Genomic DNA, 18,841 nt, shown 5'->3' on the forward strand with positions numbered 1-18,841 from the left:
AGAAGTAAACATGTTAAAGTCGTTATGAACACTTATCGGAAATGTTACAAATTGAGTATTTTGCAATGTCAATTCATATGATGTGATTTAGTCAGACCTATACAGAAGATAGGAACACTTTAAAAAGTTGCTCTTCATAATGGTAATGCCTGTAAGAGACAAGACCTGACATCAAAAAGGGACTGCTTAAATCTGACCTACATTTGAATAGAAGAAGGACGCCGTCTCGCCTTAGCTAGTTTTTTTCTGCCCCAATATTTTTCCTTCTTCTTAGCTTCATATATTATATGTATATATATATTGAGTAGATTATTTGTTCTTTAGATAACTCAATTTCTAAGTTGCGCCGTCAGCATTATTACCCCGAAGAATTTAGATCCACTTTTCCTGTTTGAAGAACTCGTTAGCCTATATGCTTTCAGGAGTCAATGTTCTTTGCCGCAGTAATGTTGTGTTATGAACCTGCTCGAAAGAAAGATATTGTTTCTCAGAATATACGAACCCTCAATAGACGTCACAGACAAAATTTTGTCGATGACGTTACATCGGAGATTGTAACAAGATTTAAATGTTGAAAGACGAATTATCATGATAGAAAATTATGGAAATGAAATAATGTTAAGTTCCAAACTTCTTGTGTAAGTTATACTGTGATTGGTGATGTTTCTAAAGATGACATATTTTGTAAATATGTGACGTCACATAATTTCACTAGGATCTGAGAGAGCTTACTTTCTTTGCAGTATTCCTGTTACCCTCAAGGTAGAACGTCAACAATATGGAGCCTATAGCGTTGTGGTTAAGTGGGTCAGGCAGTGGACTTTTGATCTAAGGTTTGCTGGTTCGATCCCTGACCAGATCATTACGCTGTGTCCTTGGGCAAGGCACTTATAACTCCACTGACTCTCTTCACCCAGGTGTATAAATGGAGACTTGCGAGGTATCTTGTAAATATAGTTGCGTGTTCCAGTGCGTGTTCCAGTGCGTGTTCCAGTTGCGTGTTCCAGTTTTGGCTGGATCCTATGGGAAGTCCCCCAGGGGGACACGTGTAGATATGGTGCAATGTAGTACTCATGAGGGATTATTTGAATTAGTTGCACACTTTGGTGTGTGACAAGTTACCAATGACCAAGGGTTAAGTGTTTTAAAGTTGTGTGAGAGGGCATTTGCCTTATTAACAAGACTGTAAACCATTCAACTTTAACTTTTAACCTGAAATCAATGCTATCATTTAGGCCATGATAAGAGCTTCAATATTTAACTACAGCATTTGCAAAGCATATATAGATTACAGGCAACAAACACTGCAGTTATTACAGCCAAAAAATATTACAAAAATGAAGCACGTGTGGACAGACAATATCATATTTTAGACTTGATCAAGTCTTCAGCTTTGTGTGTGTCGGTATCTTAAATCTGTAATGTCTCCCAAATGATAGTTAAATCTCTCAAGTAAGCCAAAAATGATGGTTGCCTTTTAAGAACTTTTGACAACATTGACGCTGACACATACACAATATCGCCTATAGGCAGGACATCTTTGCGTATGTGTGTCTATACACCTGGCGGACCGCACTTAACCGAACTTTGCTATATTAATGGACAATAACCTACAAAACCGTGGTACATATTACATTGTTATACGCCATGAGATTAGAGGGCAGTGCAACATAATTGGTGCAATGAAATTATGTCACTTCTCTTGTGTATACATCACATTTAGTCGCGATATCTTACGATGGCAAAGTTTACTCTCGAAAATGATCACGTATCTATCTATATCTGTTGTTCAAATCTCTGGATAATTGCATCATGAATATTTAATGAACATCATGAATTATTTAACAATATCCTTCATATGTTTATGCATTTATATACTTACGCATCAATGATAACCTTATAGTCGAGTATTCCAGATATAAGTTTGGCAGCAAATCTAGAGAAGGAAAAGAAAACAGAAAATTGAAGGGGAAACAAAATCAAGTAAATTTATATTTTAGTGTCTCTCATGTGCCTAAGTCATGTTTTAAATAACACTAAAATATAATTCTACCCCTCCCCTCCCCTCCCTCTATCTCTGTCTTTCTCTCTTCAAATGTCTTTGATATACTATGTGAAAATATTTCGGTCAAATGAATAGTTTGTAGTGTTCATACAAAGAAGAATTCACTTAGACTAAACTTTATATATATATATATAAATATATATATATATATATATAAATATATATATATATATATATATATATATATATATATATATATATATATATATATATATGAATATATATATATATATATATATATATATATATATATATGTATATATATATATATATGTATATATATATATATATATATATATATATATATATATAATACTATTAAGTCAATAGACTTCTCAACAAGCAACATTTTCAAACGTCGTATTGCTGCAGAATTCAATATTCATACCCAGAAAATGATATTAATGGTATTCCTCGCTAAAACTTCGACATTTATATACATACGTTTTTCTCCCCATCAGTTTCATGTCATTTTGTGTTTAAATACTAGACCTTTTAATTTTTGTAAAATTTCCACTTTTTTCTTTGCTGTGGTGATATTGAAGGACTTTTAAACGAACCAAACCGATGATGTATTTATTAGTATATATTTGCTTTAGAAATCGGGTATGGTAATTCAAAATTTAACAATAGTTGTAAACAGTATCTATTATATAAGGTGCTACATAGTAATTACATTCGTTTAGCAACCCATTTGCACAATACCTCCAGAGCAAATATTTTTTATTTTTTTTAAATTTTCGTATAATGGCGAGGTGAAAAAAACAAAACGATGGGTAGAGACAATCATGGCGGTCCCCTTCCGTGAACACCCGTATGGACCGCCTGTCACCCGCCCCACAAGTGCTGAACTGTTGATGAAATCTTCCGTTACTCTTCCATATGGAATGCGAGTACGATAATCGTTTAATAAATTTCTTGTCAGAGCCTTTGATTCATGAACAAAATGCACCTGTTACGTGAACGGATCTTAAATAAACGCATCCATCAATCAAAATAAATATTTTCAAAACTCATATCAAAATCCTTCCCAATGTTTGAACATTAAAATAAACATTTCAAAATGACATACATCATTTCCCTCTTGATTAGATGATTAATTTCACAAATCACCCCCCCCCCCCCTTCCCCCCTCCAACCTCAAGCATGTTCCAAAAAAAAAGGAGAAAAAGAATAGAAAATTTTTTTTCTCTCAAATAGGTGTTTTTCTTTAAATAGTACACGCCATTTTTATTAAAATATTAAGCCATGAAAATGACGTGATATGATTGGATGACGGTTGCCAATTAAAGTTTCCATCAATAATATTAATGACATCGGTTTATTTGTCTTGAAATTAGCCGGCCTGTACTTTAAAACAATTACTAAAGGGAAATACGCTTCATTACAATAAGGGAAGGTATATACGGAAGAGGGTAATTGAACACCAAGATATGAACGTTGTCTCTCTTCCGTGGAACGCCCGTTTTGATATATTGGATGTTTACAAAGGAATTGATGAATACTAACACTAAAGGTTAGCTTCTTTTTTACGTCAATAGTTGAGGTAATTTGATTCTATTGATCGCAAGCCTCCACGAAATGAAATTATTACAAAAAAATATTACAAAAAAAAAGCATTCTACCGAAAAATGCAAGACTTATTGAGCAGAGAGGTTTGAATGATTTATCATCGACAGGTATTTATGGTAAAATCAGGAAATGTTTTGAAGAGGATCTTTCGTAATAAGGTTTAATGAAACAATAATAAGGGGGGGGGGGGGAGGGGGAGCCTGACTTGGTCTATCAATGGTGCCACGTTTATGTTATACAACATTTTAACATGATATCACTAGCGTATGTAGGGAATGAAAGCTTAGGATATATATTAGTTTTGAAACAGCGTGTTGGTCCATATCAGTTTTGCTACAAATGGCCTTAATATATAAATGATTGAGTACTATTGACATTAGTGTATATGTCAGGTCATTATAATAAGGGTGTGCTTTTATCATGTTAAAGCAGAGAATTGATTTCTCTAGTTGAAGCTTTTTTAAACTCTAAGTTTATCTCAGTGTCATGTAATACAAAAAGCAACGCATGGTCAACTGTTTCACCTAGCCTAATGAATATTTCCGTGCTTAATTGAATGCAACTGGTGGAAAAAAAAAAACAATCTCGGCGAAAATTTCACAAGATGAAGATTACTTAAGCAGTAATAATGTGGGTCTTGTTCATGGATTTGATTCATATTTCAATAATTTCTTCCCGTATATAGATAGCTTTTCATGTTAGTATTTCTCATATGTAAACTCAAAAGTGGTAAATTTCAAATATTTTTGAATTCTTTATTTTCACAGGAAACTCGATCTGTCAAGGAAATAAATATTTTATCATAATATTTTTATGATCGAAGACAATTCAATTGAAAAATAAATCACATCAACATTAAAGCTTGTCAAAAACACACTTTCAACTCTATAATGAGTGATGTTAAACTATAGAGCAATATTCCGGAGTAAATTTAATATTTAGTAAGTCTTATTTCTTCATGTCAAATTTGGTGCAATCATCGGGTAATCAGTCTTATCACGTGATGAATAACTCCCTTCAGCGTAGACGTAATGGATATATATCTGTGTATACCTTTAATGCGCGAAATATTGCGTTGCAAAAACGAGGCGTTTAGGCTTTCAAGTGCGCTTGTCTCCTCTGTCCATGGACCTGTAATATTGTAGTAAGTCTTATCTAATAGTCAGTTAGTAAGCAATAAGAGTATATACCAACATAGGAATGTATATTACCATGATTCCGTTCTATTTTGTGCCAATTCCCAATCACAACCTGTATTGCAAGTTGAATCATGGGTTGAATTTTGTCAATTTCGAATCGGTCATTGTATAGCAGTTTCCTTGATCCTAGTTATAGTTGATGCTGACGTTTCGGAAATTGTAGCTCATGTATCGGTATAGTTACCTAGCCACGTATGGAACTTAAACTTCACTATGTTCGTTCCGCTAATATGGCGGGACATCGATATATTGAATTGATGGCATGAGATGAAATGGTTTAGTCCTGATCTTCATTTTCATATGAGCAATTGTATTTACTATGTTAGGGAAGAAAGGCTAGCCCTGGTCCTTTCGTTTGATATCAAGTGATTTTGATTAATTCTTATTAACTTGAAGTTATCCATTGCTAACCTGAACGGCGTAGACTGTTGCTTATTGTCATCCATAAGTCAAAATGATAAATATATGCATATTACATTTCCATGTTCCTTGATACTGATGAGCCTACATGTGTTTGTATTACAAGCCCAGAACAGAGTTTTAATTCCCTCTGAGGCATATGACATGAAAATGTTGTAGGCGCATGGAGGAGGACGTTAGAATAAACCATGGCTCGCTTTAACGATTTCAATTCTGCTGTCATTAATCACATTTCCCTTCAAATCACACAGTCACAGTCCCGATGCAAGGGGACTGGGGTCGAGAACAGTCATTCGGTTTTTTGGTATTTCGTGCCCAGGTTCTTTCCTGGGTGACTTTTCTTAAAAAGTACCTCCATGTAAGGGGACCGGGGTTGGGTGTGCATCACTTCAGTCGTTTTGGGGTTTCGTGCCCAGACTCTACCTTGGGTGACTTTTCTAAAAAAATACCCATATCAACTTTATCTATTCCCTTTCATGGAACTCGTGATATATTCACCTGACGCATATCACCGTCAATTATCGCACTGCAGTGATGCAATATCTATGTTAAGCGGAACCGAGGTTGCAAGTAAAATAAGTTATTTTATTTTCGTGCCCAGGCTCTATATTGTATGTGAATTTTCTTTAAAAAAAAAGTACACTCGTGTCAACGGTTAATTATAATAATAATAACATCAATTGATTTAAGACTAGCTAATGTTTTCTTTACAGAACATCTTCTAAAGTTTGCAATAAATTTCCATAATTAATCAAAAATATTCAGATTGACCTTCGTAATGACTAATATCTCTGTCTTTGAGATCACCTTTTGCATCAAGCTTCATCCACTACAGAATCATCTTTCTGCAACAGCCGATCAATCAACCAATGACTGCATGCTTGCTTGATGGTTGAAATATTTCGTGAGAGATGTAAGTATTTTGTGAACGTTTATAACTGTCACCTGTTATAGTTTACATGTTTAAGTCACGCCTTGATCGTGCCAAAGTCCGGTGATCATTTATCATACAAATTGCACTAATAGTCACGTCTATTGTTTGAGAGAGAGAGAGAGGGGGAGGCATTGCTTTAATTATTTTGTTGTTTTGTTTTGGGTTTCAGATTATCGACAAATGATATAGGTAGGACCATATTTCACTTATTTGCGTCACCAAACAGTTGACTTAATTTTTCGTTATTCACACTATTATTCACATTATTCAAATATACAAATAAATATAGTAAAAAAAAAGCAAACACACACATTAAGAAACAAAATGAACAACAAATTTGCAAGAAAATAAGGCTAAGAAAATCTGGAACTTGATATTTGGGTGCTATTTTTTCCCGGTGGCAGACAATGCACCACTAACGATATTTGGAAGAGACAAAAAGAACGTTGCTTCGTTAGCAGAAAATTCCATGATTATGCGATGCTGTTAGCGCTAGATATTGTTCTTTGAACGTTTTAGTGTAACCTCTTAATTCCATCATTATGCAACTTGTTTGTAAGACAAATACAGAAAATATAGTCTCGACTTCTAAATATAACATTTACTTGAAATCTAAGGCATCGTGATATCTGAGATGTGATGAAATTTGTAGGATGAGCAGTGGAACGATGACGTCATAATGATGTAATATCAATGTGTAAATAGCTAATGAAATTTACTTTTTATTAAGGAAACTATACAGTACTACTACTGAAAAAAAAACAAAGAAATTTATGGCTAGAACAATGGATTCGAACTAGTGACCTCAGACGTCACTGGGTCGAATACATTGTTTCAAACATTCCAGTCAGTTTTCTGTTATATAGTTACTTCTATAGTCACGGCAAAGTCTTTGTTAGATATGCAACCATGCTCACAATTTTTCAAAGAGTTAAAAGCAAGCTTTTTCATATTTCTGACATTATGAAACTATTTCGTTCACAAGTTTTCTTAGTCTCGTTTATATGATTTTTTATTTTATTTGGAAAGCAATATAATTAATGAATTTCGTTAACATTAAGCAATTCGTCAAGTTGTTTTCACTTTACAGCCCCAATGATGAAATTCTGACTCTGAGCTTCAATGTGATGACTGTGGCTACTAGTACTTAATTAACTCAACATGTTTGCATTGAATTTGCAACCTTCTTGTGATACGGTAACCAACAATTGAAGGGTAAATGAACTACATTAGCTGCAAATATAACCCGTTCCTATATAGGCAATAGCCCCCTGATAACCAAAGTGGGGATCGCCAAAACATTTTGGAGGGTCGCCGTTGGAGGATCGCCCACCCAGGAAGAAAGGTTTAATCATCTTAAAACATGATTACTTCAAAAGTTGCAAAATATAACATCATTTTGGGTTCTATAGTCCACCAAAAAACTCACACCGGAGAAACAATGAAATTTACGCACACACTTAACAGGTATAGGCCAATAAAACAATAAACTATAGCATAAAATTTGTTCCACACAAAATTATCTGTTTTGGCTTGAGTTGTTAGTAGCTCGATCAGTCGATATGTTAGAAGCAGGACTATACCGTTGTTCTTCCAAGGGTCTCTTAGAAGCTGCTAAAAAGTCTTCTTGAGATTTAAGAAACTTAAATTTCCTATCATTTATATCCTTAATATTTGAAACTTAATTCGTAGCAATAGTAGTATACGATGATGATTTTGTTTTCATCTTAGAGTGAATCTTACCTTAGTCTTTGGCCTTCATCACTAAAGTGTTGCTTTGGAAAGACCATCCCGGGGTTTACGTGGATTGGGAGCGGTAGTCGTATCTTTAGGTACATGTCATTCAACCACCAATCATAACTCTGGAAAAGATAAAAATCAATGAAGATTTGTAACAATGGGTGACTTTAAGGAGACATAGACACACAATGAAGATTTGTAACAATGGGTGACTTTAAGGAGACATAGACAATCAATGAAGATTTGTAACAAAGGGGGACTTTAAGGAGACTGTAACAATGGGTGACTTTAAGGAGACATAGACAATCAATAATGATGTGTACCAATGGGTGACTTTAAGGAGACATAGACAATTAATGAAGATTTGTAACCATAGGTGACTTTAAGGAGACCCCCAAACATCATTGTTGATCTGTGAGATAGAGGTAACTGTCATAAACACCTTCCCCAAACATCTTAGAAAGAACTTATAACTTTTGGGAAATATCACAGCGTTTCTCGACATGTAAGGCTTGAGACTTGATCAAGTCCAAACATGACGTCATCGAACCATATGTACTTCAATTGTGTATGTTTTTCTTTGTGTTTTTTTTTTAATGTTTATTTCCTATAATGGAGATGGGTTTTGAAAATCCGAGGGTGGGGGGGGTCAGAGTCCAGATCATATCTATTTATCCCAATATTCAAGATATCTACCTTGAAATAATCCCAAATGTCTGAAATGGTTCTTGAAGACTATATCTATGATGACGTCAGCGGCTCCGTCAAGGCCCAAATGTTAATTTTAATCGGTTGTTTGCACAAATACAACCAAAAATGATCTCTTTAGTACTTTCTGCGTACCAGTAAAAAGGGCAACCATGGATGCCATAAATGACAATACTTGACCTTGACGAATTTCTAAATTCATCCTAACGTTCCTAATGTTCTTTGAGGCCATATATGGTCTTAATATGGTCTATATACTAGAATGAGAAATCCAGCCACTTTAGTTGATGAGCCATTGGCATTCAAAGGGCAATATCTTAACAAGTAAACGACTGATGGATATGTTATGGTTTACTGATAGCCATTGTAGTGGTGAACAATCGCATGTACCTACATACAGTCATCCTTTAAGTTATATCTCAGCCGTTTAAATCATTGAAATGTCTGCATTATTATATGTTAATTTTTTTCTTCCTTTTGTCTTTTTGTCTGTCGGTATTACTGTCTGCCTGTCTGTAAGTTCCCCTGTGTTTTGCACTCTTTCATTCCCAGGCTATCTATCTGTCTGTATGTGTGTGTGTGTATGACATATGTATGTATATATAAATGTACGTGAGTATATGTTTGTTCGTTCATGTATCAACCTGCACGTGTTTTCCTTCTCGGTATTGGAAAAATTTCACTATCAGAGTTACGGCTTGAGAACGTCCGCATCCAGCGCACCGTGCCTGTGGAACTCACTTCCAGAACATGTAAAATTGTGCAATACTGTGAACAGTTTCAAATCAGCACTCAAAACGTATCTTTTCACCAAAGCATATATGTTATAATTGTTATTATTATGTTAAGCGCTGCGAGAATCATTTCATAGTTTGTTTGGCGCTATATAAAAATTATGTATGTATTGTTATTATTATTATTATTATCTGTCTAATGTGGCTTGTATGTTTGTCTCTTTGTCTTGTTCATCTGTCTATAATGCTGTCTGTTTGTTTGACCTCTTCAGTCTTATGCCTATATAGTTCATTCAATATAAAAAGGAAACTACAGATCTTACCCAGTTCGTCGTTTTCTCGACGTATTCCAGTAACTTCTGTTGCAAGAGTTCCCCATTTCCTCCATCCCTGCCAAACTCGTGTACGATTGCTCGCGTCCTCTCGTACTGCTCCGTCGATATTATGGGCTTCAGGCTTCTCAGATATTTATTCAAGCTCTGCTTTAACGGAGGAACCGGTAATTTGGGAAGTGGTTTCTGTTAAAGAAAATAAAATTGAATGAGAGACCAACAAAAAAAGAAAAGAAAAAAAATCAAGCAGAAAAGACCCAAATTAGAACATAATCACATAATTTACGGGAAAGAAAATTAATTGGTAGGATTATTTGAGATTTTTCTTTATTTTTACGCCTAAAGGTTGGGTCTTTAAAGGATTAACATAACAATAGATAATATAAAAGGCACAGCCACCAAAAGTTGAAACAAAATATTAACGGTATCGTATCTTCTTTTTAAGCTGTCGCTTACCAATGGGCTTTATGGTTGAATTTTTGTATCTTGAGCTTGCTAAACCTTAGCTATATTGCTGCAGGCCGCAACGTTTATTTTGAATTTAATAGTATTTTCAAAGAAAAAGTTTCGAAGATAAAAAATCAATTTGCAGTGCTTTGCTAGAGCATTAAACCATGACGTAATTAGCACGTGAAAAAAAGTCTTTCTCGTAACGTTCGGACGTTAAAAATATCTAAGTTACCATATATATATATATATATATATATATATATAGTTATATATATATATATTATATATATATATATAGTTATATATATAGTTATATATATATAGTTATATATATATTTATATATATATATATAGTTATTTATATATACACACATATATATATATATACATATATATATATATAGTTATTTATATATACACACATATATATATATATATATGTATATATATATATGTATATATATATATAAATATATATATATATATATGTATATATATATATATATATATATTTATACAAATTTATATATACAAATGATATTTTCTTGAATTCTCTATAAGTTATCGTAGTTTTGTATAGTACGATTAATGCGCTAATAGCAAGGGCAGAGAAAGATTCTTGAGGTCAGGATTATGATAAATCACGCCACAGTCTCGATGTAATGGGACTGGGGATGAGAGTGGATCAACTTATTTAGGATTCCGTGACCATGAATAGGCTCGATACATAGCTACAACATCGTGTTGGGTGTATTGTATAAGCCAGTCAACTTATTTAAGTTAATAAAACATTCGTTATTTTACCGATTTAAGTTTCTTTTTCTGCGGTGGGGTATTTAAAACCATTTTCAGTGATGAAAGTTTTCCAACGAAAGATTCCTGACAAGTTCTTCTTAAGTTCTGTAAAATCTCCAATGACCTTAACACCACAAAGTTGAACTATTTTTGGCTTTGTTGTTTTGTCGTTTTCGCGTTTCAATTCCTTTTTGCCTAAAATGTCTAGTCAGAAATGTCAAAAATTTGCCAAATTGAAGAAAAGAAAAGGTATAGGGTCCTCCGAATGATAAACAATGTCACATGAAAAATGTGCTGGCTTAATCAGGTGTATGTTTGTCGATGAAGTTCAAAGGCCGCCAGAATAGTTTTTCCCCCTCTCTCTGATGTGTGAAATGGAGTAGAAACTATTATCACATTGGACCAGACTCTCCAGGGAGCGCAACAATATGAATTATGCAAACTGTTCATCCATACACAAAATGAACGTGAAATTGCGTCTAGGCTCGCTTCCCTTTATGAAATGTTATCCCACGTGTGTTACAAAGGCCACTGGGTAATTAGCCTTCGGGGCTCTCGCTATGAATATTTATAAGCTATGTGATACCGTTAGATGAGCTCAAGTCCGAAAGGAAACGAATAAAAAGTCAACGAGTGAAAACAAAAAAAAGTGACTTTCTTTTAACGATGTTTTCGACCCACAACAAAAATAGATTCTCTGCGCGAAGGAGTCTAAGAAATATGAAAGAACCTCCGAACTCTGCGTATAAAAGTTTGACCTCGTTCTAATGTACACGTCACGTGATTTTCCTTGATATTTTCCGCTTTATTTTTGTTGGTAATTCTGACTACTTTAATATCTCAAGTTTGAACAACAACAAGAACAGCAGCATTGGCAAATATCAACAATTTCCTGAAATTTAAACAAATATGAAACGTCTGGTATATATAAGAAAAACAAAAGTCCTTGAATAACAGTCGATTTTATACTAAATCGTATCGGGAAACTAAGCCAGGTGTTAAAATACGCGCTCGTTCGACTGTAGTTGACTTCAGATTGTAACCCTGGATGGCAGGCGTATTCAACGTTTGCACTTTATACCGTAGCTAAACTGGACCTACACAATTAAGTTGTCACTCAGTGTCCTTGAGTATTATTAAAGCTAAACAATCACTTCCGGTAAGATTTACCGGTTTTTTTTTAATTTTAACTTTCTCTTCATTTTTATTTCTTTACTCACCAGTTAGCATAGCCATATATGTCTCTATGACCAATATAAAGTGATTTCACAGTCACCAACCCTAACTCAATCAATATCCAGATCCTTAATAGTGGAGTGTCTAATAAGTTTGGCTATTCCGTTTATCGATTGTCACTATTGAAACATTCATCCGCCATATGTTTAAAGCTAAACATTTAGAAACAAAACTATATGAGGGTATTATATTATATCCATGACAGGTGTTGAGTCATCACAACATTTATCGAACCTTACTACATTGACGTCATGCAATTACGTAATAATCAGTAATTATGATGCAGAGCTTACTTACCAAACAAATGACGTTGGGTGACCATTAGAAACCACGTTATAAAGACTTATTACCCTTTGTTTTATCAAATTTAGAACAACGATAATCGTGCATAGGCTAACTTTCTTCCTTGGTAGAGTGTGTTTCCGATTGCACAAAACACTAGACAATTTAATAGAGAGACAGACATACATACAGACAGACAGACACGCATATATAGATACACTACTCTCATCAAAAAGTTCATATTCTTGAAGTATAGATTTTTTTATATTAATTTGACCAACAATATCCCCTTATCTTAAAAGTATTTGACATTCTAATTCATGTTCGTGTGATGGTCTTTTTTCTTTAGAAAAAGGTACTTTGACAGTGATTCAAAGTTATCGTCACCATAGCAACAATAAATCAACCCCCCTGGTCACAGACCCCCCTCCCCTTTCCCGCTTTGGTTACACCAGGACTATGCGCCGTTATCACTGACGTATGCTTAGAGAAATATGCTCAGAAAATTGAAAACCAAAGTAATCGGCGCCATGTCAATAATACATCAACCCCTCCCCCGTCACAGACCCACCGCTTCTTGCACACGACCCTCTAGTAGAACGACCATATACCATGTCGTCATCAACTGATGCATAATTACAACCAAATTTAAGTACTTCATCAATTATCAAAAAAAGTAGCCAAGTTTAATGCAAAATGAAATTTGACACCGTGTGTTATAAATAGCTCTTTACTTTTCAAACCGCCGTACGAATTTTCCCGAATTTTCTGTAAGTGTCAATGACATTTTTACTTTTCTATTTGCTTTCTTCGGAAGGTGGTAGTAGTGCGGGGGGGGGGGGGATGGGGTGGCGGAGCTATGAGGACAACCATGAAATCTGTTCTTCCAACTTTCTTCAATCACTGTTTAGTTTTGGCGCGCTTTCTTCATCTGAATCCATTAATGTAAGATGCACGGAATTGATTCGTTAAAATGACGTCATCGAGTCGTTAAAACCCCTCCGGCTATTTGGATTGAACCTTCTGGCAGAGTGCTTTTTTTTCTTCTTTTCTTTTTTTTTGGCGATTCGGAAAAAGATGACTGCTGGTGATAAGGTGATGCAAGTGCATGCCACTCTTTTATTAATAAAATTGATTGAAAGTTCACTACGGTTAAACCGTTAAAAATCAAAGACTCTCTGAAAGGTTACGCCCGTAAGGAGGCACCCATAGGAATTATCAGCGTATACAGTGATAACCTCTGACAGAGCCAAATGCGCTAATCAAGATTCTTTATTTATATATATAAATTCATTTCTATTTTAATATACATCAGGTTTTCGTAAATGCTTGTAGCGCTTAAAGCAGGAGTATCTTCGTTAACTTAAAGTCTCTTGCACCATTGATAATGATACGATTGATATTGGTATGATTGATGATACGAAACTTAGCAAATCACTCATCATTTTTTAATTTTTTTTTTGGCGTTATATAAAGTTGATGATACCATAGCGCTAATCCAATACTATACATACCCTTAAAATACAAGTTCATGATTTCTGGCCCAGTTCCACTTAAAAGCTGTATTCTGCATCTGGTATAAACATGCACAACTGATGGTTATGCTATGAAATCCCAAACTCTGTCTCTCTCTTTCTCTTGCCCTGGTCTACACTTTCAGAAAACAATACTCTGTGCAGCGTTTCTGATTGGTACATTTTGAGGTTTTGGTACTGCCCCCTATTTTGTTAAGTTAGGATAAATCATTTAACACTCATACCAAAAAAATTACAAAAAAAGGCTGCCAGGGTCAATTTGTTCAAATAGAGGATGATGCTTGCCTAATATTCCACAACATATGGGCATGAAATTAGTTTTAACCCCAAACTGGGTTGATCTCCAAAACCCAAGGAGTGCCATATGTACATAACAGGGTTTTTGCATCCCCCACCTCTCTGTTTCTCCTCCACCCCTTCTCTCACTCTCTCACTTTTTAACAGATTTTTTACAATCTCATTGTTATAATAACATACTTGTTTGTTTGTACATACTTTCACATCGCATGCTTAACACACATGTACTAGTACATATACTTCCACATCGTATGCTGAACACACATGTACTAGTACATAATTTCACATCTTATGCTTAACACACATAGTTTTCAAATCGTATGCTTATCACACATGCACTAGTATATATACTTTCACATCGTATGCTTAACACACATGTACTAGTACATAATACTTTCACATCGTATATGCTTAACACATATGTACAAGTACATAATCCTTCCACATCGTATTCTTTAACACACATGTACTAGTACATATACTTTCACATCGTATGCTTAACACACATGTATTAGTACATATACTTTCACATCGTATGCTTAACACACATGTACTAGTACATATATTCACATCGTATGCTTTGACCATGCAGGTGCTGTCACTCTTCTCACAAATATACCTATATCTCCCATTCGAACAAGACAAGATGAGATTTATCTGTTGATGTTTTCATCCCGTATCGTTGAGAATGTTTGAAAGGTATTTTCTGTTTAAATCATTGACAATTAACTAAAGCTGTACACGTCTAAGACAACAGCACATTATTTGAATTTATCAATTAATGCTGGCAAAAAAATATTCCACAAATTTAAAAAAAAAAATGACTTGTCATATTGAGTGTATATCACTTTAATAACGTACAACAACCCACGCAGTTGCTTTAAAATCCAAAGCAACAAGCAAAACTATCATGTTTTTAGCTTTGATTGATCACACTGAAAACATAAACGGTGTTATGTAGTTAAGGTTGGCTGATTTTAAGAGGATATAGGACAGAGGGACAATTTATTTTTTGGCTAATAAAAGTGAAACATATTCTTAAGCATGCTACTGGTGAAACTTTCATTCAGTTCCTATATATTTATCGCATGTCGAGGTAATAACATTTCAAGTTGACATGTGTCGCACCCCCAAAAAAGTGAATTTGAAGCTATTACAGGTGTGATAACAAATATGCACATCACTGACAAATGTAGTTTTTGGTTTTCTTTAAAGTGTACATCCAAGTGTCATCTTGTGGTATTTGAATGCATAAACATATGGAAACATCAACGTCGTTGGGGGGGGGGGGGGGGAGTCATGGATAGCTTGCCATCCCGAAAGCAAGGTTGGAACCATTAATAATCCAAGTTGAAACCAGTGAAAGTGCAAAATAACTTTAAAAGGAAAAAAAAAACATTTTGTCGTCGATTGTGCAATTAGGAAAATCAACTTCGTTTGCTTCAAGTTGAGTTATGGTACAAAATGTGAACAATTTCAACTACCGATATCTCCAAAAAAAGTAATTGAGGATTATAGATGCAAATTTTACCACAATGTTCTTATATATATATATATATATATATATATATATATATATATATATATATATATATATATATATGTTCTTATTTGAATAGTGAAAAATAAGTTTTTCCCATAGACTGTCCTGTTAAAGAATGAACAAGGGTATATATAAGAAAAGACTACGGTAGTGAAATTGGAACAGCTTGTATGTTGTATATAATCAGAAATACAGTTATGAATGATAAACCATTCTTTTCGCTTCAATGCTACTAATACCAAACACAACCACAACTATATCAACCAGGGTCCAAGAAGCGTCAAACTCAAAATGAGCATTATATCATTTTAGTGGTTAAATATGGAGACAGCATGCCGAGACATATTAATTATCATATGTAATTTTGTAAGATATAAAAGCGACAACTTTTTTTTTATTTTGATTGATTTTTTTCGTTTTTCTGTTTGTTCTTTTGATTAACTTGATCATAATTGTTTATATCAATTGGAAAACGGAGGAAAAAATATACTATTAGAGTTGTTTATATTACACACTGAAGGTATAGGTTTTAATCATGATAACCGAAGTTGTAATGGTGTTACTATGGGGTCTCACTTTTTCCTATATGTAACATATTTCTTAAAATCTTTAGTTTATGAAGTACATGTTTATTATCAATTTAGATTGATGACAATCTAATTATATAGTCTGATCACAGAGAGAGATAGAGACGAATGATTCTAATTTTTTACAGCCGCGAAAAATATAGCTTCAAAATGATCACTCCCTGGTGAATATCAACAATGATTCCTCAGAGTGAACGTACTTTTTCTCGCAGACTGTTTACTGTTAAATTAATCCAATCGATCGTGTCTCCAGTTTTTGCGCCTAGTTTATTTGCTTGCTTGTCTTTAATAGTCCCGAAAAAACAAACAAATTTTCCATCATTACATCATGTAACCACATCAACTCAAGGACTATTTGTTAAAAATTAACTCAATCGTAATGTTTTTTAGTGGTGTTTTTTAGTTTTTGCTTTAAAGCATGATGATGGATTTAATCATGGGACTGTTTTTTTAATCTTGATTGTTAGGATTCGCGATTTCCATTAGTTTTGTAGTTTGACTGAAGCTATTCGTCAAATTTTGTCATTTTTTAAGAACTCTGTCTATTTAGAGAACTTTATAGTGAATGAAATTTAAACCATCGACATAAATCGTTGGATTGAATAATTGACCTCTAATATGTTTTATTTTAATTAATAAACCACAACTATTATTATTATTATTATTATAGCACACTGCAATGTGTATGACCTTTCTGTAAATTACTGCACATATTTGAACAATTTCTGACATTGGAATCCAAAGTATGTTATGCGCATGCGTCTGAATAGTGTGATATTTTTGAAGCCTCATCGCGATTACTGCCTTAAAATGGCGGAAACTCTGGTGATAGACGAAATAAAAACTTTCATTTCAAGAAAAGAATATTTTCACCATGTTATTTGATGAAACAAAAACCATCTCAATATATTTTCCCTCCTCGAGATTTGGTTGATTGAAAATAATATTTTTTTAGCTGGGTAAACCTTCCTTTACTTCACGAAGTGAATCACAAACTTCGATATTATTATTATGATGATGATGATGTTGATCATCATCATCGTCACCATCGTCACCATCATCATCATCATCATCATCATCATCATCATCATCATCATCATCATCATCATCATCATCATCATCATCATCATCATCATCATCATCATCATCATCATCATCATCATCATCATCATCATCATCATCATCATCATCATCATCATCATCATCATCATCATCATCATCATCATCCTCTACCCTAAGTTGTTGTGCCTGAATTTAATCTTATCAGTCCTTTTTCATTCTGTGTTTATAATTAACCATTTCGTGGAAATGTTACGCTCCTCTGTGGATAATATGTGATTTTTGATATTTGTTAATAAACTCAAAACAACATTTTCAGCTCGATTGCCAGGGTGGAAGGCATCATACATTCTGCTATTCATAAATGTAATCAAAAAATATCATCAAATATCTTATTTTCGCCATACCATACTTAATATATACAGAACAACTATATATTAAACAATCATTTTTAGCCCTTGGAACATCCCTTAAAGTCTTATGTAATGCAAACACGATAATTGGGATACGTCCCCAATATCATGCTCTGTAATGTCATTTGAAATCTGATCCCGGCGAAAAAGTGCTTAGCAAAGTAGAGGAGGGAGAAATAGACAAGAAAAGTGAGAGAAATGAAAAATGTAATAAGAATCAAGTAAGAGCTGAGTGGGGAAAAAAACGGATGCATAAAACACAACACCTACATGGCGCCCTAAGGTTGACATTATTCACAATCAAAACAAATTTTAGCAAATGAAATATCAGGGTAGGAAAAAGACGAAATAAGATGAAGAAGAAGATGTGTTGATTTGATCAAGTCATCCGAAATATTGAGCTTTATACGAAAAGGAAGTTGATTAATTGTAATATAAAATTTCAAATATTTCAGCGACTTTTGAAACCTACTGGTTGTCACTTAGCAACCAGGCACTGTGAAATCGTCCCAGTGATCATGTTCTATTTGTAACCAAGGATTCGTACTCGCTGTCGTCCGAACTGATGCGTTAAATGACGTCATAACGTTTAACTTTTTTTTCTTTCTCTCTTTTTCATATAGGGGACGATAAAAGTCCCTTGGCTCAGATATTGTATAGGAATTTTTCAGAGAATGAAATTGCAAAAGAGGATCAGTATGATCGCCAAGGCAATTTCATGCTTGAACACAGAGGTCATATCCATTTTCGGAGAGAAACAAACAAATAGGTGACGGCTGGGCGTTATTACTTTAAAGATCGAAACAAAGAGATTCAATAACCACAACAGAACGGAATAAAGTGTTAATCGATAGGTTATGGTGTTTCCATATATATTTATATATATATATATATATATATATATATATATATATATATATATATATATATATATATATAT

At 33.9% G+C, this 18,841-nt stretch overlaps 1 protein-coding gene across 4 annotated transcripts in view; it reads right to left on the reverse strand.

The window, feature by feature from the left end:
• LOC139969072 (probable vesicular acetylcholine transporter-B) overlaps positions 1–18,841 on the reverse strand; it is a 190,982-nt gene that overhangs the window by 31,213 nt on the left and 140,928 nt on the right. For all 4 annotated transcript variants that reach the window (XM_071973829.1, XM_071973831.1, XM_071973828.1 and 1 more), the window contains 3 exons: positions 9,696–9,890; positions 7,934–8,052; positions 1,883–1,936 (listed from right to left, as the gene is read on the reverse strand). In XM_071973829.1, the coding sequence (XP_071829930.1) occupies positions 1,883–1,936; positions 7,934–8,052; positions 9,696–9,890 (368 nt within the window). The remainder of the gene's footprint in view (positions 1–1,882; positions 1,937–7,933; positions 8,053–9,695; positions 9,891–18,841) is intronic.

Source organism: Apostichopus japonicus, chromosome 6 (genome assembly GCF_037975245.1).
Source record: "Apostichopus japonicus isolate 1M-3 chromosome 6, ASM3797524v1, whole genome shotgun sequence".
Taxonomy (NCBI): domain Eukaryota; kingdom Metazoa; phylum Echinodermata; class Holothuroidea; order Aspidochirotida; family Stichopodidae; genus Apostichopus; species Apostichopus japonicus.